The sequence below is a fragment of the Lagenorhynchus albirostris genome, chromosome 8 (genome assembly GCF_949774975.1).
Source record: "Lagenorhynchus albirostris chromosome 8, mLagAlb1.1, whole genome shotgun sequence".
NCBI lineage: Eukaryota > Metazoa > Chordata > Mammalia > Artiodactyla > Delphinidae > Lagenorhynchus > Lagenorhynchus albirostris.
The window spans coordinates 58,296,440-58,323,837 of NC_083102.1; the positions used below are offsets into that span (position 1 = coordinate 58,296,440).

Below are 27,398 nucleotides of genomic sequence, written 5' to 3' on the forward strand. Positions count from 1 at the left end.
AGATACTTATTGTCACTTAACAGGATCTCAGATTTAAAAGAATTAAAATATACACACACACACCCCACCTGAGACCTAAATCCACCTAGTGGTGGCCTATCCCAATTGCAGTTTCAGTCCTTTTGAATGATTTGACCTCTTAATAACCAACCAAATTGTTCAACTCACTGTATGATCCCAGTAAGATCACCATAAATAGGTGCACAATATACTTATGAATCCCTCATGGCCCATAGAGGCCAAAAACCAGAGTTTATTTTTCTTAAACTTTTTTATAATTCTAAGATAAATAATACATGTGCCTATTAACTTTTATTTACTTTTGTCCAAATAAAATTTCTAATAAATACAATGGAAAAAAGTCCATCTTATGCCTACTGTATTCTGGTACTTTTCGTGAATGTAGCTTTTTAGATAGGCATTGCTCATAGTCTAAAATCTAAAACATATGCTTCTTGGTTTTGGATCCCTAATGAATAATATTTAATATTGCTTTATTCACCTGTGACTTAATGTTTTCTCCATGAATAATGCAAACAGAGAAAATGATGATTTTAGCATGAAATACATCCAATATACATTAGTAACAGACTATTTAAAAATGTAAATAAGAACATAGGCCAAATGGACAGGGGCCAAGATTAAGAATACTTATGCAATTTACATTTAAGTTTTTAAATGATCCATCAAAAAGCAGAACTCAAGTTGATAACTATAAAAACAGAAGAAACTATATATTAGGAGGAAGAGTAAATAACGAGATCCTCATTAGTTCCATGGCAGAAGCATCATGCAGCAGATAATGGTACAGCCTCTGACATCAGAAATAGATTGAGAGCCACCCCTTACCAGGTGTGACCTGGAACATCTGTGAAATGTTAACAGTGATATAATATCAATACGTAGTCCCTCAGGGCTGTAATTAGGATTAAATGAGATAATGAATGTACCACTTTTAATGCATTGTCTTTCACTTTATAAGTAAATGACAAATATTTTGATTATAATGATGCTAAAGATGGGGGAGCGTATGAGAAGTGAAGTGCTTTGATAAGTTACAATGGAAATAGACATGTGAAAGTCTCTCTTCAGGGTTTAAGACGAATTTACAGGAGGTACAGTGAGTGGAAAGAACGCTTCTCTATGAGGCAGACCCTGATTCTGTCATTGCTGGGATTAACCATGTGGGCCTGGATAGCTGACTTCATCTCACCTGATGAAGTTCACGGCTGTGTTCAATAAGGAGGTGGCATGATTGACCTTCCAGCTCCAACCTGTTATCTCCTCTTTGTATGCAAGTTGGGCTCCCATTAAGAAATAGAGCTGATGGAATACTCCATATTAATTGAGAATTCCAGTTGCCATATTTAGTTATTCTTTGTTTTATTTTATTCAAATAGTTTAGTTTTTCAACTGAGAAAAATTAGTATTGCCATGCCTGCACATCCCAAGGTAACCCCACAAAGAAGTGGCCACTTTCTCATTCCCCCGCTGAGGATATGCCTTGAGAATTAAGCACAGACAAAACATGGATTTTAGTTAGTCTTTAATATAACTCCAACTCTTTAATAGTAAACAAAGATGTAAGTACAAAACATCAAAACATGTTACCTATCAGTAGTTCTGAGTCACAGTGGTCACACTGGTGGAGCTGAGGTCACTTACATTTTAAGGAAATATAATCTACCCCGTTTCGGTGGAATTCATGCTCTGGCAGTTGGAAAGCAGGCTTATTTTATGCAAAGTGTATTCACTTTACTGAAAGCAGCTCTCTTCTCTCACCTTTACTTGGCAATTTTAAAAACTGTTCACTTTCCTTTTGCGTTAAAAGTGCTATGTGAACTGAAGGGGGGCTTTCAATACTGAAATAAATTTACTATACATGTCATACATTTCTGGGTCAACGATGCTGGTTAAACTCCCCCAGAATTAGCAATTCATAGAAAATTGTTAAGAGAAGATAGCATGCCTGCATAGCAAAAGGACCATTTAGAGTTGACAATACAGGGCTCTGTGGTATAAAGTGCCTATAAGCAGCTTCCTATCATACACCGAGGCCACAGAACTTCCCTGGAGAACAGACCCGTTGTTGGCATAAACTGTAGTCACTGTAGGCTTCTCAGATAGAATATTCTGGATGCGGAGAACCTATTCAGGAGATACAAACGATTAATATAGAACCACCATCCACCCAGTCACTCAGTCACCAATAATCTTCCACAAAGACCCAATGATTAAGAGGACATGCTGTTGAAAATAGCAGTTACCAATTTTTTAATGTTTAAATTACTTTGTTAAACCTTCAAAGAAAGTACTTTCTTAAACCATCTAGTTATTGCATGCCAACACAGGATTGAGTGTTATTATAGTAATTGAGCATTAATAGAAATACTTCCACACTAATGTGCCTACTTTCTCACTGCTTTAGCACGAACAAAAGTAGTGACATGTGGAGAGCTGACAGTAAGCCAGGTATTTAAAAAATTGCCAGTATACCACACAAGGAGGGCACGTCTTTATAAAAAGGTCTTTTGACTAATTTCCACCATAATTTAATACATCAAAAGACTACCTTTCTAAAAGTGTTTGAACAATGTGAAATTCTGCCAATTATTGGCTTAAAGCAATTACAAAACCAACCACCACATAAGTTTATTGTATTATTAGTTTAAAAGGACTTGAATAATTAAGGTTGAAAAACTAAAAAATATAAACACCTCTGATGAGGGAGGATTGTTCGGGTCATAAACGAAGAGCTTCTGGCCATTAGGATGACAGCCTACCAAGATGTCCCCCGAGGAAGGATCAATAGATAAATTATCCACCAGTGTATCCAACTTGAGTACCTTCCAAATGAAAAAATGTCAATATCTAAATGCCATGAGAAATTTGATTAAATAATTTAGGGCTAAACTTTCTTGCCCCTATGCATATGGGGAAGTTTCACCCATCTCCTGCTTCCACCCTTTAACACCAATATTGCTTAAAATAAATTTAATACACTGGTTTAGAGTCACTTTTCATTTTTCCTAAAATTAAGAAAGCTGGGGCAATAATCAATCTCTCTAAAAAATGAATTCCTTTCCCCTTAAAAGATGCACAGTGATCAGTTAGCTCAAGGAATTCATTCAAAGCAAAATAGGAAATTCTTAATCAATCTAAAATATGTGTTTTCAAGCAGGAAGAAAATAATAATGGTGTGGAACCCAATTTCTACCTTCATTTATTATTGAAAGAACTGACAACTTGTATAAATCTTCATTTCAGAATTCATCTATTAGTCTTTTCAATTGTGAAAATTCTTATTGGAATTCATCAGGTGCCGTCAGTACTTCATGGAATGGGCTCTAAATCTGATGCAAATATCCCTCCCAACACACTGCTGCATGTAATCAGTCAGTTCTTGTGATTGTGGGGAAACAAGAGACTTGGCCAGTTACAGAGAGGAAGCAGTGAAAAACCCAGAATAGTAACACTGGCTATTCTGTTCTAAGTGAGGAATTGTTATAGTTTAACTATGTAATTTCAAGATTAATGTCTACTTTAGATATAGAAAGAAATATTTTACCTTCAATTGAGTTAAATTCATATTAGGGTGTTTTTCCAAAACGTGAATTTCATGAGCCAATATATCAGCAACATAGATGTACCTTTGCAGGAAGGACATACTGGTTAGAGCCCCAGGCTAATATAAAGCTTCATTAACACAGTATGACGAATAAGTCTTAATAACCTGCCAAGAAGTTAATCAATGATGGGCTCTCAAGGAATGCTTGATAAAGGTCAATTTTTATTTAAAAAGTAAGCTTTCAAAATCAATTCAGTGTTACTACAACAATCATGGAACTGTTAAATTATTTTTCAAAAAGTTTGTAAGGAAAAATAATATAGGACATCATTTAAAATATAAAGTCTGTGATATTTGCCACTGAAAGGACAGTAAAACAAATATTTGGTTTCAAAAAAAAAGCTTTTACATTCTACAATATAATTTGATATTTCAAGGGATCATTTACATGTAGAAACATGGTATAAAACAGAACACATTTTATTAGAATATTAATACTTAATATTTAATAAATATTTATTAACATATCGAGAAATGTAAGAGTTAGAAATAAGTATCTATTCAGAACAGTCTGGCTATATCTAAGGAGGGTGAATTAATGGACTGCTTCACGGTAATTTTTCTCATTGAATTGCCTGTTCCATGGCAACTGTTCTATTGAGCAATTATAGTGTGTAAAGCCATGAACTCAGTATTGTGACAGATATAAACATGAAGAAGACACAGCCTTTTCTCCTGAAAAGTTTGTAGTGTGTTGGGGGTGATCAGATGGTTTAGACATATTAAACAAATAATACAGCATGATTGGTACCATAAGACATATTTCAGGTCTAGAAACTGAAGAAATCTCTAACTCCTAAAAAAACAGAAGGGCTTACAAAGGAAGGGGGCATCTGCAGTGGACATGGAAAGAGAGACTGGATTTGAGGATATGAGGACAAAGCACCTTTTAGGCAAAAGAAAACATGTGAACAAAGGCACAGGGGCAAGAATAAGAGAGGCAGTTTTGCAAAATAATGAGTTCTTGTCTAAAGCATAGTAAGTGTGGAAACAGTAGAAGAGGGAGGTTGGAACTAGCTTATTAAAGAAAGTCCAACCCATTAGCCTGCCTTGATTTGATAAGCAACTGGGGTCCACTGAATTTCTGGAATAACAAAGTGGCATGATAACAAATGGTCAGTTCAACAATTACTAACCATGTGCTTTGTGACTGGCTGTGCTCGGTATGAGGATTCAAAGATGAAGCAGACTGAGGTCCCTCTTTTGGAGATCTTGAAAGGGCAGGGGAATATAAAAGACAAATTGGCAACAGTGCGAAAAATGGAAGTGGACTGAAAACAAGTGGGAAGAAAGTGTAATACTCCAGCCAGAGAGGGTGAGAACCTGAACCAAGCAGGTGTCAATGGGAAGGAAGAGGGGGTGAGGGTCAGGGACGGAAGCACAGATAGAACCAGTGTGACCTGCTCAATGGCTGAATAGGAATGGTGAGAGAGATGGAGTTAAAGCTGGATGCCCTATTGTTATTATTTTTAGCTTGGGTGACTGGAAAGTTTGACTGTCATAACTGAAAGATGAGAGTTGAGGAGAAAAACAGATTTGGTGGGAGAGGTTGGATTGGGTCAGTTATAGACAATTTAAATTAAATGATTCTCTATTCATTTTTCTGTAATCAACAAGAAAGAAGAAATTGTCATGAAAATAGACATTTAGTTGTCACAGAATGCCAGATTTATTTCATGTTATATTTGTAGTAGTTTAAATTGTTCAGTGTGCTAAGGTAGTAAAAGGGAAAGTTAATAAAGAGTTTAATATCCTTCCTATAGGTTACAGTTGGACATATAAAAATAGTGAGATAATTTGGGGGGGCAATTTGGCAGTATCTATTAAAGTTAACATTTAAAAGGAGCACCCTTTAAGTGAGTAGTTCTATTTTGAGGGGTTTGTTCTACAGAAACACTTGCACAAATGTGCAAAGAGGAGGCGCTCATAGCCCCACATTTAGCCAGTGCCCAGTGGGCATCTGAACCTAGGTCTATATGACTCCAAAATCTGAAGATTTAACCACTATGCTGTATGTAATTCTCCCTTGGGGGGTTTTTCCTTAAAAATATTTGGATACGTTTCAGTGGTAAATGAGAAATAAAAAATGGTTTTTATACAGAAAAAAAAAAACCCCTACATATCCATTTATAGAGAATTGGTTAAATTAGTTTACAATCATCCTGAAAATGGAATAATATGCAGCCAATAAAACAATGATATATTTATTTAAAAGGAAAACACCTACCTAATACTTTAATATGTATATATAAATATGAACCCATTTTATAAAAATTTACATTTATAAAATTAAACTCTACAAGGATATATACCAAATTTATATACTGTATATAAATATATATTTATATATTACATGTAAATATATAGTACATATATATATTTTTTATATAAAACATTATTTAATAATATATTACATATATGTATTCTGTATTGTAGTATTATAGTAATATTTGTAAATATTATATATAGTATATTTATCATAGACCAAAAATATCAAGTAAGCTATTTCTACATTGAAAAAAAAAAAAGCAAAGTAAAGAATTTGGCCCAGCACCTTGACTGAGAAGAAATGAAAATACTTCTATAAGAGAGCATACTTTTTATCAGGTGAAATATTGATCCCATTTGCTGAATCAAATCCTTCCGCTACCACTTTAACTTCATCTGGACTGTAGTAAACGACATTTGTCCAGTGTAAGTTCAAATATGTTTCCAAATACTTTAAGAAAGGATCAGAGAAATAGTGGTCATTGGTAGCATAGAAATGTGCTGGTCCAACAGCTATGATATCATTCACACTGGAAGAGAAAAATAACATGTGAGAGAATGTAAAAAGCCAGTTGGTCTCAGTATTAAAGATTAAGTCTCCAGAAGGTTTACATAATATGTGCTTTAAATTTTTGGTGAGAGGTTTCCCAGGAAAAACTCAGCTAAAATCACATGGCTATAGTCATATGTAATCTACTATAATATCATTTGCTGGAGAACAATTTTTTATGGTACCAGGTAATTTGAAGACAGGTCATTTAGCAATTATGGCAGGTTATTATAAAAGGAAAAAGAACTTGGTGCCAACAGAGTGTGTTTTTTGACAGCAAGAAATGTAGGGTTTAACAACAATACGAAAAGACAGAGCTGTCCAAGGGAGAGAGCTCGGTGGAGCCTCATTGGCTGGTGAGCTGATTGGGCTGTCAATAACATTTACGTAGCTTCCATATTCTCAGTTGCTGGATTTTCCTGAGTTCCTTTGCTTAGTTATTAGTCAAACTAAGCTTGACTGTTCAATTTCTACCTGACTCACAAAGGTGACCTGCCAAGAACGAACAGGCGCTCAATAAACACTTGCGGAGAGATGAATGATGAAATTGCCATAGTGAAATGCTTCAGGTGAGAGATTTATATGCGAAAAACAATTACATTTTTAAAACCAATTAGGTAAGGGTGTTATTAAATTTAAATTCCAATTACCCTATGCAAAAATGTCTGAAAGAGCGGCTTTCTCCTTTGTTAAAGGAAAAACGGAGCTACAGGGAAGGTGGGTCCCCTCTCTGAAACAGCGCCCTAACGCAAAGGCTGCCTGGATGGTACTTATTCTCCTGTTTATTATGAATTGAATTTTTGGGAGAATGGTTGGCAGTTACACACTTAAGTCCTAGATAGGGAAGTAACAGAAATTAAAAATATTCATCAAGTTCAAACTTAAAAGATGTAGCTGAGCCGGGGAGAGGCACATAATTCTTTTTTAGTCACATTATCAACGAGCTCTATGTTCTTGAAATAGCAGTGACCCACTTCCAATTCTGCAGGACCATTGGCCCACCGCTACCTTGTGAAAACAGTTCTTGTTAGTCCCATAGTAAGCACACAAACTCCATATAAAGCAGACTACGCTTCCTTGGCAGGACAGGTGTTATTACTATTCGGATGATGAGTCATCTGAAATGGGAGGTGACAGAAGGAAAAATGGTGAGGTTTGTCTTCTACTCTCAAGATGTCCCTGAAGAGCAAATCCTCGGGAGTCCAGCATTTCCTTATTTCTCAAGGGAGCCCACACAGAACACTGATATCGACTTTCCCTGCTCTGCAAGGAAACTATGTATACACACATACACATATAAATACATGTATTTGTTTATGTGTGTATATATATGTGTATTTCAGCTCTTACAAAAGGTGAAAGGACCATCATAGGGAATATTTGAAAATGCTACAGATAAATCAGAGAATGAACAAAAGGACTAATTACCTTGGAAGAAGCTCATGTTTGATTGTTTTTAGATGCAAAAGAGAATTCTCTTCCTCCTCAAATTTAAAAATTTCTACTGTATTCTTGAATTCTGGGTGGTTTACAACAAAGAGATAAACTGTGTTATCTAAAGAATTGAAAGAACAGAGTTAATTTACAAGACATAACCATAGGACCTCTGGGCAGACACTGACATTTAAATACCACGAGCAAGGAAACGTTGAATGTATAAGCTGTTAGACGACCTAACAGATCATTCTTCTTCCCCGTCTTTCCCATCACTGTCTGTCTGGTGTTATTTCTAATCATTGGCCCCCTGACCTTTAAGAAAGAGTGTTTCCCACTCCATATACAGAATTCATGAACAATCTGTTAATAGTTTAATTCACAAATATAGCTCTTTTTCAATGTAATGATAATAGATATTTGAAAAGGTTATGAAATCTAAACATTCTTTCAGGTGTTAACCGTTAGAAATTTCTAAATGTAGTATAAGTTACTGCCAGCTGAAGAGGCAAATAATGGACTTATTTGTATGAAGAATACAGAAGTAATTCATGAGTTAATTGTTCTCTTACTACAGATATGATCCAAATCGATTTTCCACAGTCACTTGCAAACCATTGTAAGTTTTTTTAATGTTGGTAGCTCATCAGCTCTTACCATTGTCTATGAAAGTGCTGATACCATGTGGATTAAATGAAGCCAAATTAAATCCACGGCTGATTCTTAATTCCAGTGCCCTTGGGTTTTCTTCTTTTAGATCCATCATTAGTATTCCTCCAGGCTTATCTGGTGCAAAACTGTGGAGGCCTGGACATTTTAGACCCTTTTTAAAACAGAGGAAAAAGTTAAGTATAAAGGCTTAAGTATTTTTATAGACTAAAGTGGCAACTAAAAATAAATGATAGAGACTTTGGCTAAAGGTGGTGGCATAAACCTGCAAACACAAAGAGAGCAGAGAGGAAACAATATAAAAAAATAATAATTGGAAGCTGGGAGGCTGAAAGCTGAACAATAACTGATATTTCTGAGTTGAGGCAGAAGACTAAGGGTTTAGTCTCTTCAGAGGGTAACCAGAAGGTTGGTGGACTGGGAGATAACACAGAGTTGAGGGCGGGGATAAGCCACTATCTGACATACATTCATTCTCTCCCCATTGTAACATGAGGTGGGACTTTGTCTCATTTGTTCACTGCTAGACCCCAAGGCCTGGATCAGTGCTTGGCGTGTAGTCAGTCTGTCCTTTTCCTACTGTTTCCAAATGTTGCTTTTATCATGTACTAGATCCCTATTTACATTTTGGTCTGTTTGGACTCATGTCTAAATCCTGTGATAATATGCCACTTTTTAATTACTATAGCTTTATAAGATACAATATGTATATATATATGGCAAGTCCTCACATCCCACACCACATTGCTTTACCTTTCCAAAATAGTCTTAAATATTTCTGCTCATTTATTTTTCTGTATAAATTTCGGAAATTAAGTTGCTGTTCAAATGGAACCTTATTAATTACTGGTAGTAGTAGTAGTAGTACATTTTCTGTTTGTTTTTTCCTAGTGCATGGGAAAGCCATTGAGTTTTATATGTTCATTTTGAATACAACCCTATCACTCAACTCTCCTATTAGGTCTAAGAGTATGTTAGGTGAATCTCTTAGACTGTTTAAAAAACAGGTAATCACACTATCTGAAAATAACGTCAGTTTTGTCTTTTTTTCTACCTCAAATTTCTTTTTCTTGTTTTCTTGGGTTATTAAGAACTCTAGTAGATTACTGATGGTTACAGTATTTTAGGGCATTTTCTTCCTTTTCTAAACATTAATGAGAAGGCAGTTAATGTTGCACCACTAAGAATGGGATTTGCTGTAGGTTTCTGGAAGGTTTCCTTCTACTTCTAGTTTTTTTGGAGCTTTTAATCAGGAATGAGAGTTGAATTTCATTTAATGCTTTTTCAGCCCTCACTAAAATAATCGAGGTGTTTTCTCTTTTAAATCTTTCAAGTCATACTTTATGCAAATTTAAAAGAGTACCCAAAAAATCTCACTTTATGCACAAATTGTATTTAATAGAAATTTTCTCCAATTAAAAAATATCTATCAAAATTACACAACTTCAAGGCCCAACAAGTAGAATAAACTGCAATTATGCTATTGCTACATGGCAGTGCCAATTCAGTGGTTAATAATCTCTATTCTTTATTAATGCCCCATAAATGATAGGGTTTCAATGCTCAGGAAGCTCTACCAGGGATGTAATAACTCTCCAGAGTTATTGTAATACTCCCTATCATTTTAATCTGTTTTTTCTCTTTTTCAAATTTTATTTTATTTCCACCTGTGGTAAAATATACATAACAGAGAATTTACCATTTTCACTATTTTTAAGTGTACAGTTCACTAGTGTTAAGTACATTCACACTGTCATTTAAATCTTTTTTCTATTCTATGTCATCTAATTCCTCATTAAGTGTGATGTTAGTTTTGAGATGCCCCTCAAGCCTGTAACTGTGGAATAGGATGGGCTAATTGGCTACAATGCTTGGAAGAATAAAATGCTATGATGTAGGAGGTATTCATTTAGAAAGGAGTGCATTCTGGGAAATATTAGAGACAAGGCTGAGTAAATTAAAAAAAAATCAGTAAAATGAGATTGTTTCTAAATTTGAAAAAAAGAAAAGAAAAGTCATATAACCAAGGAAGGATAAGAGAAAAACAAGCAGAAGAAATTCTGTTGACTTGGCTACAAGATCAGTGTGACTATATTAAGCCTCTCAGCTAAAATGGCTGTAGATGTCTTGTGCTTGGAGACCTCACCCCTCCTAATTCAGATTTATTCCTGTGGGGAGAAAATCTTGAAATAGGTGACTTCTGGATTACGCAAATCTCTGAAAACAGCTTCTTTGCAAAAACAAAAAAAGCAACTGCCTTCTACTCTACTCTGGATATTTGCATTTTAGTTATGAATAATGTTGACTAGGAGTCTCAGTGCTTTTTCCTAAGAATATAAGATATGTGTGCAAGCATGTGCTTCTACACAAACCCAGAGCCCTCCTAGAAATGTCATTTTACTCATTGTGTGTAGGTAATTAACTAAAACTTTTTTTTTTTTTTTGCGTTACGCGGGCCTCTCACTGCTGTGGCCTCTCCCGCTGCGGAGCACAGGCTCCGGACGCGCAGGCTCAGCGGCCATGGCCCACGGGCCCAGACGCTCTGCGGCATGTGGGATCCTCCCGGACCGGGGCACGAACCTGTGCCCCCTGCATCGGCAGGCGGACTCTCAACCACTGTGCCACCAGGGAAGCCCCTTAACTAAAACTTTTAAAGCCATAGTTTTAAAATTTAATATTAGGCTGGCCAAAAAGTTCGTTCGGGTTTTCCCATAAGATGTGATAAAAACTCGAACAAACTTTTTGGCCAATCCATATAAATATCAATGTTTCTGCTAAAGTCTACAGTATTTCTTTTCTCCCTCTGTGGTAAATAACCAGACACTCACAGCCTTTCATATAAAAACCATCAGGAACCTGAAGAGTGTTCTAACCCTCATTCTCATCTCAGCTGAGCTCTCTCACCTTTCTCATAAGTCTGACAACTATTTTATTAGTGTTGTGACTCTCTTCTGAAGCATCTCCAAGTTTTTCACATCTTTCCTGAGTCTCAGTGCCTGAAAATAATGGCTGCTGAGAGGGAACAGAATAACTACAGGCTGCCTTCAAAGTTGGATACTTCTTTCTCAAGAAAAACTGAATCCATGAAGATGCCAAGGTCCCTCACCTTGGCCCATGCCAGGGAGGAGAGAGAGGTGGTCAGAACTTCCTCCTTGGCCCACATATACAATTTTCTAATTAGAATGCATATTGGTGTAGCCTAGCATCACTCAGGCCAATCAATTTTAAAGTCTTTGTAATGTATGCCTGAAAAGGTTGTTATTTTTCAGCTTATAAAAATTAAGGCAAAAGTGAAGGGTATAAATAAGCTCAGTCAATGACATTCCACTTACGTTAGGCTATTTGGGGAAAAAGAAAGAAAGCAAAAGCACTGGCCTTTGTCTAGGAAAGTTGGTATATTGTTTGAAAATAAATAATAACAGCAAGAATACTAGTTTCAAATTGAATATCTAATGGAAAGGTAGATGCTGTATTTAAAATAGCATAACGTAGTATCAAATATCCACAATAATGCCCCAAATATCCTTGTTAGTAACAAACTTTTAGAAGACAGATTGCATTGGAATATTTTAGTGCAAGCCAGTGGGAACATAAAGAGCAATAAATCAATTGGCAAAGACTTTTTCATCCCTACATTCAGAGGAGCTGGAGGAAAATTTCCAAGATCCTGTTTGACCTGTCTTTTTTTTTTTTGAAACTGAGGAACTTTAAAAACAAGTTACTGCTCTGAAGGCCTCATCAAACTCCCTTGTACCTCCTCCACTAAGACTGGGGAAGGAAGATACTTACCACGCTAAAGAAAGCCAGACCATTGGGAAGTATGTCAATATCTTCAGAGCCGGCTTCTGTTAAGTTCAAGAAATAGATAAATGTCATGTTCGAATTCTGTGACTTGTTAGGTAGAGCTTTGTTTACTTTATCAGTATCTGTATCTTTTGGAATGGTTCCGATTTTTTCTTCCAAGGAACCACTCTCTTTAATAAACGTCAGTCTAAATCCTTTCCTGCAGTGAACTTCTGACTTTAAATGTTAGAGATTTTATGTCTACTCAAATCAAAGTCAAGTAATCACTACATTTCCAGCTATAATACCGAAAAAGTTGACATCTGTACACTCTTATGATAAACATCCAGATGTCTGTACAAAAGTAATTGACATCAGGGGAATATTACTTTCAGAATGAAGGGCTCATCTTCATTTAACCATGCAAATATTCTTGTCCCTTTCTCGGCTCACTCAATCGGAAGCAAACACAGGCTTTCTCTCATTAACAGAGATAAAACACCTGGGATTATACAGTCCCTCTTTAAAAAACAATGCCTGCTTGTTCTCATAAGCAAAGAAAGCTTTCTGTTTAATCTTTAAATTTAGGCTTTAAATTACAGGAAAAAAACTAGCAAAAGACGATTAATGAAAAATACCATGCACCTAAGCCAGGTGAAACTTCTAACAGTGTCTCTGAAACAGGCTACAATTACTATTGATTGTTTATCGATTGTCTGCAGTACACTCCACACAGCACAGCAAATAATTAGACATAAGACCTTGCCAGTGGTCTCACTGTGTAAATTCCACAGACAGATAATAGACCCAAACACAAGAAAAGAGGAATAAAAATGGCTTAGATTAAGCCAAATCATGACACATGCTCTGAGTCCACAAAATCCAACCTTCCACTTTAAGCCCTCTCCAAAGGATTTCTCCACGATTATTTCTAGGTTGTCAAAAACAAACAGCATCTATCCAGCTATATGGACTTTGATTCCTGAGTTTGCATTTGGCTGGCCGCCTCCAGTGTTGCTGGCTCCATCATAGTGGAGAAAAGCAAAAAAAAAAAAAAAAAAAAGCCCAAAACTTCACTTCATAAAGATGACCCATATGCTTGCTTCTCAGAAAGAAGAGAGATAAAAGGTTAAGTATTGTATGCTTGAGTTCTTAACCTGAGGTCTGTGGATCCCTAAGTAACCACACATGGGTTTCAAAGAGTTTATGAACCCTCTCAAATTCTATGCAATGCAAAATGTCTTGTGTATGTACAGATAAGAACATTTTCTGTGAAAAAGGTTCTTGGCTTTCAGCAGATTCAAAAAAAGGGTCTGTGATACTCCCAAAAGTTAAAAACCTCTACATTCTAGTGCCATGGTGTTTCTCAACTGATAAAGAGCAAGGACCAAGGAACGCTTCACCATGTATACATACACAAACACACGAACACACACACACACCTGCACACAGAATTCTAGTCTAAGTTCTGCTTTCTAGATCCATTGAGTAGGAGCTCAGTTAATTAAAATTTGTTGTTCCTGAAAAATCATTTAAGACAATTTAACTTCAACGTGCGCATGCTTACACACATAGACAAAGAAAAGATATGTAGAAAAAAATAACAATGTTTTTTTAGGTGGTGGGATTATGAGTGATTTTCATTTTCTTCTTTATACTTTTCTTTGTTTTAAAAATTTCTACAAATAATCATATTCTTTTAATAAGCAAGAAAAGAACAATGTTTTTTAAAAGATATATTCATGTCAACCACATTGCCGCTTCTTTCTGTTTAATCCCGTTGCCTAATTCCAAGGAAAAAAAGTCATATCTGTAGCTTTCTTTAGAATATTTTCCAGATCTACTCCCTGATCTTTATTTCTATAGCCGTTATGACAGTAGGCTTTTATCATCTCATAACACCTAATTTTTTCTCCTCTAATTCAATAATAGAAATAGTAGTAGTGTGAGTAGTAACAGTAATAACTACTAACATATATATTAAGTGTTTACCAAGAACCAGGCTCCTTATAAGTACTTTACATATGTTAATTCGTATAATTTTTGTAACTCTAAGAAGCAATATTATTATCTCTAATTTTAGACTAGAGAATATGGAGCCGTTGAAAGGTTAAGTAAATTGTTCAAGGTCACAAACTGGGAAGCTGGGATTCAAGTCTTTTGTTCTGACTTAAAAGTGCATAGAAAAAACACAACCTAGCATTTAATGAAATTTCTCTGTCAGAACCATCCCCTGGTTCCTCTCTGAAGACACTTTACTTTGTAAATCCAACTGTGGTCAATTACATATGTTGGCTTTTCCCCCAAAATGTTTGCTTCCATGCCTTTCACCAAGATCTTCATCAATTCATATCCTGTACTTTTCTTTCAAACACTCTTTCTCTGGAAAGTCTTCTAACTTAGCATATCTGATTTTGATCCCTTCTTATTCCTTTAGCAATTATCTATCTGTGTCAGAGATGGCCAACTGCTCCCCAGTATCCATACTCCCCTTCTTTTTTTTCAGCTACGGGTACACAGCAACATAGCTACAGACATTTTCTACCCCTTCTTGCTGATAGAGGTGGCCATTTATCTGAGTTCAGGTTAACGGGACATGAGAGTAGAAGGTAAACTACTTGCAACTACTGGGTAAAATAAAATAAAAATAGCCATGTAAATTTTCTTTCTACCCCTTCCTGCTGGGAAATGGCAACAACTGGGGCTCTAGTCTTGTACCAAGATGGAAGCAATATGTTGAAGATAGCTGTGTTGCTTCATCAGCCTTTGTTCCAGAATGACCACATGGAGTAGAATCATCTAATCACCCTAGGTCATTTGCTTATCTTTGGACTGTCACATAAAAGAGAACCAATTTCTCTCTTCTCTAAGTTACTTATTGTAACTTTGTAACAGCAAATCAGCCGTTGCCATACCCAACAGAGTATCCAAAATGTAATGTAGCCTATTATTTTCCACGTTTTTGGTTCATTAATCAGATGTGTGTATTAATCACTCTGGGAGAAAATACTATATTGGGAAAAAAATTGCAAAAGTTATTTAACCTCTCTGAGCCTTAGGTCCTTATCTGCTATAAAAAGAAAAAATATGTCTATATTTCACATAGTGGGTTTTTCTGTTTTCCTTTTCATAGGTAGATTGTAAAGTACTTGACAACAAGGGCTATAAACTTTAATGCTTTTTAAAAAAAAACTCTCAAGCAGCAGTTATTATAAAGATCTTGACTGCCAAGTGTATAAAATCATTTATTAACTCAAGAGAAATAATCCATTCAAAATTTTGTTTTAGTCCAGGACTCTGAATGCCAGCATTTTCAAAGACATTTTAAAATGTTTTAAACTTTTAAGCCTCAAATAGAGTTAAATAGCTCTTTAATTATAATTTTTATTATTTAGATGTTGATATTATACCAAATGTTAGTTTCTGTCTGTTAGATACATTGGAAAGGAATACAAAAAAATAGAATAAATAGTGAGCTTACTTTCTGACCCCCTGAAGGCAGACATCCTGTATGATATGTGGTAGTGATTATTACTTATTAAAACAGAAAGACATGAGATGATATGATATTTATAAAGCACCTAAGAATTGCAAAGAGTTCATTTCTAGTCATGGTGAATGTAGCCTTATTTTGTGTGTGTGTGTGTGTGTGTGTGTGTGTGTGTGTGTGTATGTTTGTCTTGATGGGGACTCGGGGGACAGGGGATGTACCTGTCCCCTTACCTCTTGGAGGGATTAGTTGGCCTCAACTGCATGGCTGCTACTGTTTCCAAAGTGGAAACTAAAAAAGAGAACCCCTCTACTCCTGCTGCCTACCAGGAGACACTGCTTTTGCCTATGGGAAAGTATGCCCTGTTTTCCTTTGTAGTCAAAGACCACTGAATAAGCAACTGTTGTTAAAAACATATAACCACAAGCTATTATTAACCATTATGCATCGCTGACATAGCATTCAACGAATGTTCATATAGTGTATGCTAACCACAGAGCAGAAGCAAAGAAGGGGGAGAGAAAAAGCAGAGTTCTAATGAGATCTAAAAATGTATCCCAAATGTGCTTCTAATCACTCATCGTCTTCGCTCTGTTGCCTTTTGAAGTGCCTCAGAGGCATTAAACACTTCACAAGAGGGGCCATAGGTGACATATTTCCTCATTCTTCCCAATTCCAGACAGCAGCTCACACACATCACAACATAAAGGTCACAAACACAGACAGATGCCTGTTCAGAATACAAATGTTGTTGGACTTGTTTTTCTCTAAGGTGCCCTCCATTCCAGTGAGTTGTAGCAGCAATACACTTGGCAGTTTGTCCAGTAATGTGTCTGGCTGTGCCCTATTGTCTACTCTGAGACTTGAATTCACAGAAGGTGGACTTCACAGGGCCAAGGGCTGTTTAATAATTTGACATTTATTAACTCAGTAGCAAAAGTAACCTCCGAGATCACTGACTCAGCCTCCCAACCTGTACAAGGTCCCTCCCAGAGGCCATCTGGCTTCTGCTTAGTGACCAGTTCCAAGGCGGCTCTTCGTGATTGCGGCCAGAAGGCAGGATGCAGTTGCTGGGTTTTTTTGGGACTCCAGACAACCTTAATTCTACGATGCTCTGCATTATCCAGCACAGACCTTTCCAATCTGGACAATCTGGTATTTGACACTGAGTTTGTATCCTCCTGCTAAGTGTTTGGGCAATAAACAAAGAGGGGAAACCCCAGGAGAAAGAAGTCAAGGAGTCTTGTGAAGGGAGATAGGACTGGGAAAAAGTACAGAAGTAGCAATGGGAAAAGGGGACAAGAGCACAGAGGAAACAGATGTGTACAGGAGGCGCAGTGCGCAGAAAGAAGCTCTGAAGTAGAAAAGGCTTCTCTGAAAACACATAGTTTCCATGAAATGGAAGCCTTCTTTGTGTGATCCAGAAAAGGCTCACTACTTTGTTTTTGATAAAAGAGCATAATGAATCCTGTCTGGAGTGAATGTGGTTATAAACATGGGGTATTGAGTTTATTAGCGTTGCCAACGCGAGAGCAATTTAGCAAAGAACATCAAAACTTTAAACATATGTGCTAACTGAACAATAATCCCGCTATTAAAGGTTTATCCTTCAGATAAACAAACGGAAGAGCTATATGTACAATGAAGTTCACTGACTTGCTTGTAGTTGCAAAAAACTATACCCACTCAAATGTGCATTAAGGAACTGGGTAAATAATCATGGTACGTGCAAATATTAAAAAGAATGAGGTAGATCTACATGTGCTGATGTGGAAATCTGTTCACACTATGTTCAGAATAAAGCAAGTTACAGAATATAATCTTATACTAAGATGCCATTTGTGAAAACCATAGATATAAATGTATATGCATATATTTGTTTGCATTTGCACTGGAAATACCAGAAAGGATAAAACAGAAACTCTATCTCTGAGGTTATTTTTGTGGGAGGTAGAGATTTTTATTTATTTATTTATTTATATTTTATTGAAGTATAGTTGACAATGTTGTGTTAGTTTCAGGTGTACAGCATAGTGATTCAGTTATATATGTGTTCTTTTCCAGATTCTTTTCCATTATAAGTTATTACAAAATATTGTCTATGGTTCCCTGTGCTATACAGTAGGAACTTGTTGTTTATTTTTTAAAAGTTTATTTTAACTAATTAATTTATTTTGGGCTGTATTGGGTCTTCATTGCTGCGCACGGGCTTTCTCTAGATGTGGCGAGTTGGGGCTACTCTTCATTGTGGTGTGCAGGCTTCTCATTGTCATGGCTTCTCTTATTGCAGAGCACAGGCTCTAGATGTGCGGGCTTCAGTAGTTGTGGCTTGCAGGCTCAACTGTTGTGACGCATGGGCTTAGTTGTTCCGCGGCACGTGGGATCTTCCTGGACCAGGGCTCTAACCCGTGTACCCTGCATTGGCAGGCGTATTCTTAACCACTGCGCCACCAGGGAAGCCCCTATCTATTTTATATATAGTACTGTGTATATGTTAATCCCAAACTCCTAATTTATCCCTCCCTCCCTTTCCCCTTTGGTAACCATAAGTTTGTTTTCTATATCTGTGAGTCTATTTCTGTTTTGTACATAAGTTCACTTGTATAATTTTTTTAGATTCCACATATAAGTGATATCATATGATATTTGTCTTTCTCTGTCTGGCTTACTTCACTTAGTATGATAATCTCTAGGTCCATCCATGTTGCTGTAAATGGCATTATTTCATTCTTTTTCATGGGTGGAGATTATGTTGGGAGATTTTTGTGTGTGTGTGTGGTACGCGGGCCTCTCACTGTTGTGGCCTCTCCCGTTGCGGAGCACAGGCTCCGGACGTGCAGGCTCAGCGGCCATGGCTCACGGGCCCAGCCGCTCCACGGCATGTGGGATCTTCCCGGACTGGGGCACGAACCTGTGTCCCCTGCATCGGCAGGCGGACTCTCAACCACTGCGCCACCAGGGAAGCCCTGTTGGGAGATTTTTATTTTCTGTTTTATAACTTCTCTTCCTTCTGACTTACCTTCACCAGCTGACTCCTGGGCTAATGGTACACAGAATTCAGTGGCCACACATAATCCAGACCTGACAAAAATACAGACTTGACAAAATACAGAACACAGATGACAAAACGAGTTCAGCAAAGTCACTAAGCAGGCAAGAAGTCTAAAACATAGGATTGTACAAATAATTAATAAGTCACAGTGAGAGTAAGAGAGAAGAAGAAATACAGGGTGCATGAGATCAAAAGAGATTGACTGAAAAGGTTTTTGCTGATTTAATGTGACTTTTCCTCTGATAAACAGTAATTATGTGCCAAAATACTGTTAATGAGTTTTCTAGTGTTGTGGGCCAAGGAATGTAAGCTGTGTAACAAGCATTTTCTCAGACTTACCGATTCCTTTAATCAGGTGGCAGTTTGGAAGGTCTACAGATTCTACTTCTCGGGAGGCTTTAAGTCGATTCCTGTTAAAAAAAAATCTATCTGTTTACATATTCCCTGCTTTGTAGCAGAAACGGTTTAAAGAGGCTTAGAGCAATACATAAAACACAGCATAAATCTAAAGCAGATAAAAGAGAAGACAGAAAACAAGGGTAGGAACATAAAATAAAACCAGAAATGAAGTTAAAATAAAAATGCAAATCACAAAGTTCTATATGTGAACATGGGTCGTAAAAGGAAGCCAATAATTCAACAAATACAACTTGGAATGCAAGTTCCTATGCAAATGTAAACACGGCACCAGGTCCCATTTCTCACAGCTCTTGTGTTGTGTGAAGAGCTTCAGATGTAGAACCAGAAGCCCTGTCTTCCTTCTGAGGACCCAGAGGGGCTATAAAATGCCCAGACCCTCTGCAAAATGACACAGTGACTGAAAGCAGGCCGAGAGAAAATGGCATTGTTCAGAGCCTGGCTCACAGAAGACACCTCATAAATAGTTATTAAGAAACAAGTGGAGAAAGTCCCATCCCCATGACTGTTTATTGGGGTGAGAAGGTTGAAGAGCACCAACTACTGTAGCCAAACTACTTGCTGTTGTAATTTCATAAAAACGGAAGTGAAGGAATAATGAGAAAACGTTGAATTCTAATAAAGCATCTTCCCTCTTCCTTCCCACCCTGGAGTACAGGGCCACCAAGCAGGGTGGGCAAACACATCTGGGCTCTATTGTTTGAAGGCTTTCCCTCCTCTCACTGGCTCACCTTCTCTTTCTGTTCTCCACATCCACAAAGAATGACAAGCGTGCCTGCAGAGTAGCTTACATGTTTCAAAGTGGTTCACAGGTACCACACGTTTAAGAGACATGACAATTTGCCAGTTGTCTCTCTCCTATTCATGCCAGCTTCGGACTTCTAGACACCGAATATGGGGAAGGCTACTGGTTTCTTGGCGAGATGGAAGAAGCCGAGGCCTGGACAACCCAGAATTACCAACAGGTGGTGGCAACTATATATTTTGGCAATTCATATATATATATATATCCATATACCTATGAAAGTTTCCAATTAAACTGTTAATCAGTATGTATTTGGAATCATATAACTCAAATACTGTTAAACTTCTTGAAACAACATAGCAATAAAGCAATAAAATAAAAATAAATGAATAAAATAAAGATATAGGGCTTCCCTGGTGGCGCAGTGGTTGAGAGTCCACCTGCCGATGCAGGGAACACGGGTTCGTGCCCCGGTCCGGGAAGATCCCACATGCCGTGGAGCGGCTGGGCCCGTGAGCCATGGCCGCTGAGCCTGCGCGTCCGGAGCCTGTGCTCCGCAACGGGAGAGGCCACAACAGTCAGAGGCCCGCGTACCGCAAAAAAAAAGATATAAAATATATTAATGTAATAGAAAAAATAAAGCAAATAACATATAAAAATTTAAATAAAGCAGTAAAAAAAAAGTACAAAAAAATCTCAAGTCTACGAGTCCCAGCAGTGATTTAAAGGCGAGAACAAGTACACTTAGCCTAACATAAGTTGTAGCAGTAACACTAGTGAGGAGGATGCTGCTGATAATCATGGGTGGTAAAAGGAAATAAATACTAAGAAGGGAGAACATGTATTGAGCCTACCACTGTTCTATGTGATTTACCTGAATGAATTCATTTAATTCTTAAAACAATCCGAAGAAGTAGGTACCATTATCCCTATTTTAGAGATGAGAAAAATGACTTCCCTGAAGTTCAGCACCCAGCCAGGAAGTTCCACCCAGAGGCTCTAATCTGCTGTTGTATTTTTCTCAGAAAGGGGAGAAGAGACCACGTTTCTGTCATAGCAGCAAGACTGCATGACCTTTGGCAGGTCAATTAATCTCTGCAGGCCTTAGTCTTCTTTATGTATAAAAATAAGGATGAGACTAAATGACCTCCAAGGTTTATTGACATTGTGTGATTCCAGAAACAGATGTAAATTTAAGCCAGTAGGTCACAGCTGAAGTTTCATCAAGTTTCTGTATCATGTGCTGGTTTGGGTGTCGATTTTATACAACTTACTTTTATGCCCATTTGACTAAACAAAGATGGGGTAATGTTGATTACCATCTAACTTTCTCAAAAAATTCTATGGATAAAATAAAATTCATATGTGTTTGGACACTTTGGTGTGGGGTATTTTTCAGAGTCAACTTAGGTTTGCATCAATGACTGATGATTACACTTTGTTAACAGGGCGATCTTCATCAGCTAGTTCAGTTGTACAATATCATCTCTAGATATGCAGACTGCCCGCTATTAAAACTGAAGAGTAACACAAGGACTGTTACTAGTTAATCAAGTCATTTTTTCTTGTGTTTCCTTTATGATTAAAGAGAGAGGATTTTGCTTCCATCCTTTGTGGCCCATCAAGACTTTCAAAGACTTTCAGTAGAAAACTGCTAGGCTTTTTGCCTGGCAGAACTATCAGTTCCCTACTCATTAGTGGACTTCTGTACTCCAGAGTGGCAGACCCTATTAGCTAACAAACCTAAAGCCATTCACACCCCTTTCTTCCTTGATCTTTCTCACTGCAGAAGCAGGCAAGCCAAATATTTGCTTCCAGCCCCCTTTGTACTTTAGGGGTAATCATATGACCCAGCCTTTTGGGAAAGATAAATTTATTACTGGTAGAAAAGGCAGACATAGGAAGAGAGCTAACTGGCAACACTCCTCCATTCTTCATGATTTGACCATATATGTGGTACTTGGGACTACAGCAGTCATTCAGCATCCTTAACACAAGTATGAGGACACAAAGCCAACAGTGGAGGATCAAAGAACAAAAACATCAGAACCTAATTTCTTGATGTGATCACTGACTCAATGGACAAGGTCTAGGATGAATGACTCACAGAGTTTGTATCAAGTGAGAAAAGCAAGCTTCAATACGTATAAGCTACCATTAATTTGATGTATGCTACTTGCAGCTAAAAGCACTCCTAAATGAGAACAGATTTAAGAAGTTTGGAGAATATACAAATGAAAGCTATACAAACTCTTTGGACTAGCAGATCAATAAGCCTACATATATTAATGCCAAAAACAGATAAATAAATAAGAGATACAAACACAAATAAGTCATATTTTTGCAGCAGCCTATTTGCTCCCTAACACTTTATGTCCACAGCATGCTTATGAACGTACTAGATCAGAGATGGTGTGGCAGTTGCCACTCTGTTGTCATGCAGACATTGCTAATCAATTACAGCACTCTTTCTCTTTAACTCACCTCCAGCTTAGACACAATGTTCCAGGCCACCACTACTAGTCTATTAAAACGGACACTCTAGATGAAAGCTATTTGCTTTCTTTGTTCTAGGTTCCTTTTGTTTTTCTCACTTTCCTTTTCCTCTTCATTAGAACTTGGTTATTTTCCTTTTAGTTACGAGTATATGATAGGTATAATACAGGAAAGAATGCATACTGCCTTCCTTCAACTGAGCCAGTAATCATTCCTCCAATGACCCCCATCAGAAACATGTACATCATGATTCTTAATCTGGGGTCCAGTGACCCTCAAAGAGTCCATGGGTAAAATTCAGGGGTTTCTGAATTCTGATGGGGGGAAAAAACACATCTTTAGTTAAACCTCTGACTGAAACTGAGTATTTCTTTTGATGATGAGTGTAGGCAACAAACCACTGAGCTTTCTACTAGCAGTACCTGTGACTCTGTCACTAACAGAAATTACATTGTTTCATCACATTTTAGTTGTTGTAGAGATCTCAAAATACCATTTATACTCATCTCTGCTTCACAGTATCTACTGTTAGGTATTCAACTACTTCTAGATCTACTTAAGGCTTTAATAAAGAAGGCCATGTTATTACATTAGTACATTAGATCTTTTAAATAGTTTGGCAATAGAATTTAAGTATTTAAGTTAGTATTAACTTAGATAGTATTTCAGTTTGGTTTGTAATCCTATGTATTTTATTTTATGCATTTAGAAACATGATGCTTGCTGAGAAGGAGTCAAGGCTTCACCAGACTACCAAAGGGATCTATGGCACAAAAAAGTCTAAGAACCCCTGCTCCAACGTCATTGTCATCATAGGTAACTTTATTGAGCACTTACTACATGTCTGACATTGTTCTAGCACTTTACAAGAATGAACTCATTTATTTTTTACAGCTCCTATATGGAGCATATAGTACTATTATACCCATCCTACAGATTAGGACACTGAGGCACAGAAAGGTGAAATAAAAGCCAAGGTCTCATGTAAATAGTGGAGAATTCAGGCGACCTGGCTACAAAGCATGAACCCTTAACCAACAGTCATTACCATGAAATGAATCCCTATTTCCTTCACTCAGGAAAAGGCATTCCCCATCCAAAGTGGAATGGGTCACGGGCGGTTACTGATTATCTTGCCTCATCGTGTGGTAGCAGTAAGGATGCACCAGTCTGGTGTGCCAATATACTTTGAGCAAACTGGGAACACAGTGTTACTACCAGGTCTGTTCCATATCTCACTGCCTTTGAACCTACAAACCACTGATGGGGCTTTATCTTTTACGTACAGACTTAAATTCAGACAAACTGGGGCTTTATCTTTCACAAACAGACTTGTAAAACCCCTTGAAATTCACCCCTTGGTCCCCTGTAACGCTCTTACTTAATTAAGAATGTGTGCTTAGGCTTGTAAAGCTGGGGAAAGTTTGCTCCAATGGCAGAGAAGAGAGGAGGCCATGGTGGAGCTGGGACAAACTGTATTTGGAATCAGAAGACCTGGCTTAGAGCACAGGTTTGGCACTAACTTCTGAACTAACTAGGCAGCCTCTCCAAGCCTCAGTTAATATTATGTATAATATAGGAAGGAAGACATATATGAAAACTGGAAGAAGGCAGGAAGGTAAAAGGGCTTTCTTTCCAAATGTCAGTAAATGTAAGTTTTAGTTTAATATAATGAACTGCTGACACTTTCAACACAAAGACCAGCACACAGTAGTCATATAATAAATAAGGAGGATGGTGGCTGGAAACAAGTCTGCCCCTTCAGAAGTGTTCAAAAGCTGACTGGATAGCTAGCTTCTTGGTGGAGCTGTCATAAAAGGTGTCAAGCAAGAAGCAAAAAGTTCAGACGCTTGTATTTGGAGTTCCTGCTCAGGCATAGGTCTCTGATATACTCAAGTCTCATGATTCATTCAAGGGTGTGTGCTTTGCAACAGGGAGCACTGGCCTGGGGACATGTTTGTATTTCTACTTTTTCCTTTACTGCTCCATGGGGGAGGAGTGGAAAAGTTGGGTATGACATGCCATCCTCCCCTGGGAACCTTAGCCAGTTATAGTTCAGAAGGAAGGAGACAACCTTGATTCCATTTATCCATGCAGGACATACTTATACTAAAAATCATTCACTGTTTACCTGAAATCCAAGTTGAAATTTAAGTGGGCACCCTGGGGGAGAGAAATAACCTGAGTGCCAAAGTGCCATCTCTAAAAATAGAATAATGAAATAGAAGGCAGCAGATGAGAGAAAAAAACAAACCAAAAACCTGTTTTTGAAGAGCCTTTCTTTATGTGGAGGTGGGAACATGCTGCTTTTCAAAATACTCTAAGGGTCTGAAAGGAGAAATGTTATGCATTTAAGCACTCCACCGAACTTTGTAAGTAGCAGGCACTTGATGCTCTGCGCTCATAGGGTTGCCAGATAAAATGCAAGATGCCCAGTTAAATTTGAATTTCAGATAAATAACGAATAGTATTTTAGTCTAATTACATCCCAAATATTGCATGGGATAGGCATATACTAAAAAATGATTTGTTGTTTATCTGACGTACAAATTTAACTGGGTGTCCTACATTTTTATTTGCTAGATCTAGCCACCCATCATTCACCCCAACATTCTCACATCAGCCACTATAAGGCCTCAACTGTCCAATGAGGTTACAACCCTATGAAGTCACTGCTCAATAAAGTTTATTATAGTCAAGTCTTTATAAAGAAAAGATACATTCAAATTTAAATCATCTAGCAGGTGCGTTCTATGTAAATTAAATAAGCTTTATTTACTTTTTCTTAGGTTTGCATCTACATTTATCATTTAAAGGGATTTAAATTTAAAACCTTAAGGTTAGTAAGAAGAAAAAGTTGACTAATTGAGAAAACTTCAACTTATGGAAACACTGGTAGTTTGAAGTTTAGGGATAATTTAATGAGCTTGAGAACTTTAGTGGTCCTGCCTTTGAAACCAAGAGCTGGACAGATCATACAAAATCACCCAACTCAATAACGTTCTGCAGAGCAGGATGGTCATTTATATAATGTGAAAATTAAGCTCAACATGTCCATTTCTTACCAGTAAATGTTCCTCCTCCAACTCTGATGCTTCCTGTTGCATAGACACTGTTCCTCCTCCTGGCATCCCTTTATGAGCAGATGAAGCTGCAGCTAAGACAGCAGAGCTGGAAACTGTAGTATCACCTTGGCCTTACCCCTCATCCCTGGGGTTCCAGAGTTTGGGCCAAACTACTGCAAGACTTTAACTAGTTTCCCCAGGTCTATTTGCTCTCTATTCTGGTACTTGTCAACTCTAACTGCATGTTAGAATTATCAGGAGAATTTTTTAAAATCAAAAATACTCATGCCTGGGCCCCACCCAGAGCAACAGAATTGGAACTGCTGGGGGTGCAGCCCAGACAGCAGGCCTCCAGTAGATCCCTAAGGCTCAGCCAGGACTGAGAACCACTGCTCTACTCCAGTCCAGCCTCCCAGGTCATCTCTACACAGCCCAACTGGTTACGCTTTAGATGGTTTAAACAGGTTCCTGTTTAAAAAAATAAAACACATACAACAAACATTGCTAGTTCCCCTTGGCCTATCTATGCAGGCCCCAATTTTTCAACGTAGGTTTAACCATCTCAAAACCCTACTCCTACTGTTCTCATCCCTTAACTTTATGCTCCGCTCAAATCTAAACTTCCCCCGCCATTCCCTTTCTTCACGCGGCACTCTCCATCTGGGACTGCCTCCTTCATCCCCACTTGTGTTTCACCCATCCCTCAAGGCTAGTGTCAGATGTCTCTTCCTCCTGAACTCCACCTTCAGGCGTTGTAACTTCTCCTCCTTAAGCCAACAGGGGTTGGTTTGTACCTGTCCTGAACATCCTAATTTATCTATCTGATTTATTTCTCTCCTTCCCTTTAATAGGGTAAACTCTTTAAAGGTAAGGACGGTGCCTTACTCTATTACAGGAGGCTAAGAGTGCACAGCGTACAGAGAAGGTGCTCAACATTTCTGGAATTCTTTCACGTGAGGCTTAACATAATTTGAGTTGATAATTTAGAGACTATGACGTCTGATCACCCACGTTTTTTCCTTATAACTAAAACATGAGATAGACTAGGCGTGTCCTGTTTGGCATTCTGGCTTCGGTGTTCCCAGACGAAGAGATAAATAAGGAAGTGATGTAAGAACAATAGCTGAATATCTCAAAGTATCTTTGATCAACCGTGCCAAGATTAGAGAGCAGAGGAAGAGTTTCTCAAACTCTGCAGGGAAGAGACGGAAAACAACTTTATTAAAGACGGAGGCTGGTTCGGGCAACAAAGAGAAGCAGCACCAATGACCTGAAATAAATCTTTATAATTAAAGTTTCAGTGAATGAGTAATAGTTTTGTTTTCAAGTTAAAGCACTAGGTTCGCCCCTGGGTAAATCGCAAAGTACTCGCTTGTCAACTTAGGTAAGAAAGACCTGGGTGCGCAGCAAAAGCTTACAAACTCGCTATGAAGTCTCGCGATTCAGCCCAAACTGTGCCGGGTTTTGGTGGCCGCTGGGGGTTGGGGTGGAGGAGCTCCGCCGGCCGAGGAGCAGAGGTCCTACGTGGCCGCCGGCTCCGGGGTCCCCGCTCGCGCGCAGCCCCTGCCACCTGAGCCTGGGGACCCGAGAGGCCCCCACCTACCTGAGCGCCAGGAGCCTCTCGCCCAGGAGCGCCAGCGCTATCCCCAGCAAGCTCAGAGTCAGCAACCGTCCCATGGCGCGGAAGCCGCGCCGCCTAGCTCGGCCGGGCCCGGGAGCACTGTGGGCGGTGCCCGCGGTCCGGCTCTTGCGCGCGGGCCGCGCTCCGCCCCGAGGTCGGCGAGCCCGGTCCTGCTCACAG

General features: G+C 38.1%; 1 protein-coding gene across 5 annotated transcripts; it reads right to left on the reverse strand.

Moving 5' to 3' along the window:
• Nucleotides 1-1,529: 1,529 nt before the first annotated feature.
• PON2 (paraoxonase 2) lies at nucleotides 1,530-27,398 on the reverse strand. 5 transcript variants are annotated; one of them, XM_060157056.1, is made up of 12 exons: nucleotides 27,201-27,311; nucleotides 25,598-25,689; nucleotides 24,794-24,860; nucleotides 19,214-19,284; nucleotides 12,339-12,394; nucleotides 8,538-8,703; nucleotides 7,875-8,001; nucleotides 6,226-6,426; nucleotides 4,765-4,839; nucleotides 3,569-3,650; nucleotides 2,718-2,846; nucleotides 1,530-2,148 (listed from the first exon to the last, which is right to left on the reverse strand). In XM_060157056.1, exons 3-12 carry the CDS (start codon nucleotides 24,832-24,834, stop codon nucleotides 1,990-1,992), a joined length of 1,107 nt encoding a protein of 368 aa, XP_060013039.1. In that variant the 5' UTR covers nucleotides 24,835-24,860; nucleotides 25,598-25,689; nucleotides 27,201-27,311; the 3' UTR covers nucleotides 1,530-1,989. The 5 variants fall into 5 exon arrangements, with proteins under 5 accessions (XP_060013039.1, XP_060013042.1, XP_060013040.1 ...); XM_060157059.1 differs by lacking the exons at nucleotides 24,794-24,860; nucleotides 25,598-25,689 and having other exon boundaries at nucleotides 27,201-27,398; XM_060157057.1 differs by lacking the exons at nucleotides 24,794-24,860; nucleotides 25,598-25,689 and having other exon boundaries at nucleotides 7,875-7,965; nucleotides 27,201-27,396.

What these genes read in the sequence shown, in the direction of transcription:
- PON2 (XM_060157059.1), bottom strand. Translation starts at nt 27,274, where the DNA reads ATGGGACGGTTGCTGACTCTGAGCTTGCTGGGGATAGCGCTGGCGCTC. An exon ending in AAACATGAGCTTCTTCCAAG is followed by an intron (nt 6,427 to 7,874) that starts GTAATTAGTCCT and finishes TTTCTCTTCCAG; the next exon opens with TGTGAATGATATCATAGCTG. An exon ending in ACAATCCTCCCTCATCAGAG is followed by an intron (nt 2,149 to 2,717) that starts GTGTTTATATTT and finishes TCTCCTGAATAG; the next exon opens with GTTCTCCGCATCCAGAATAT.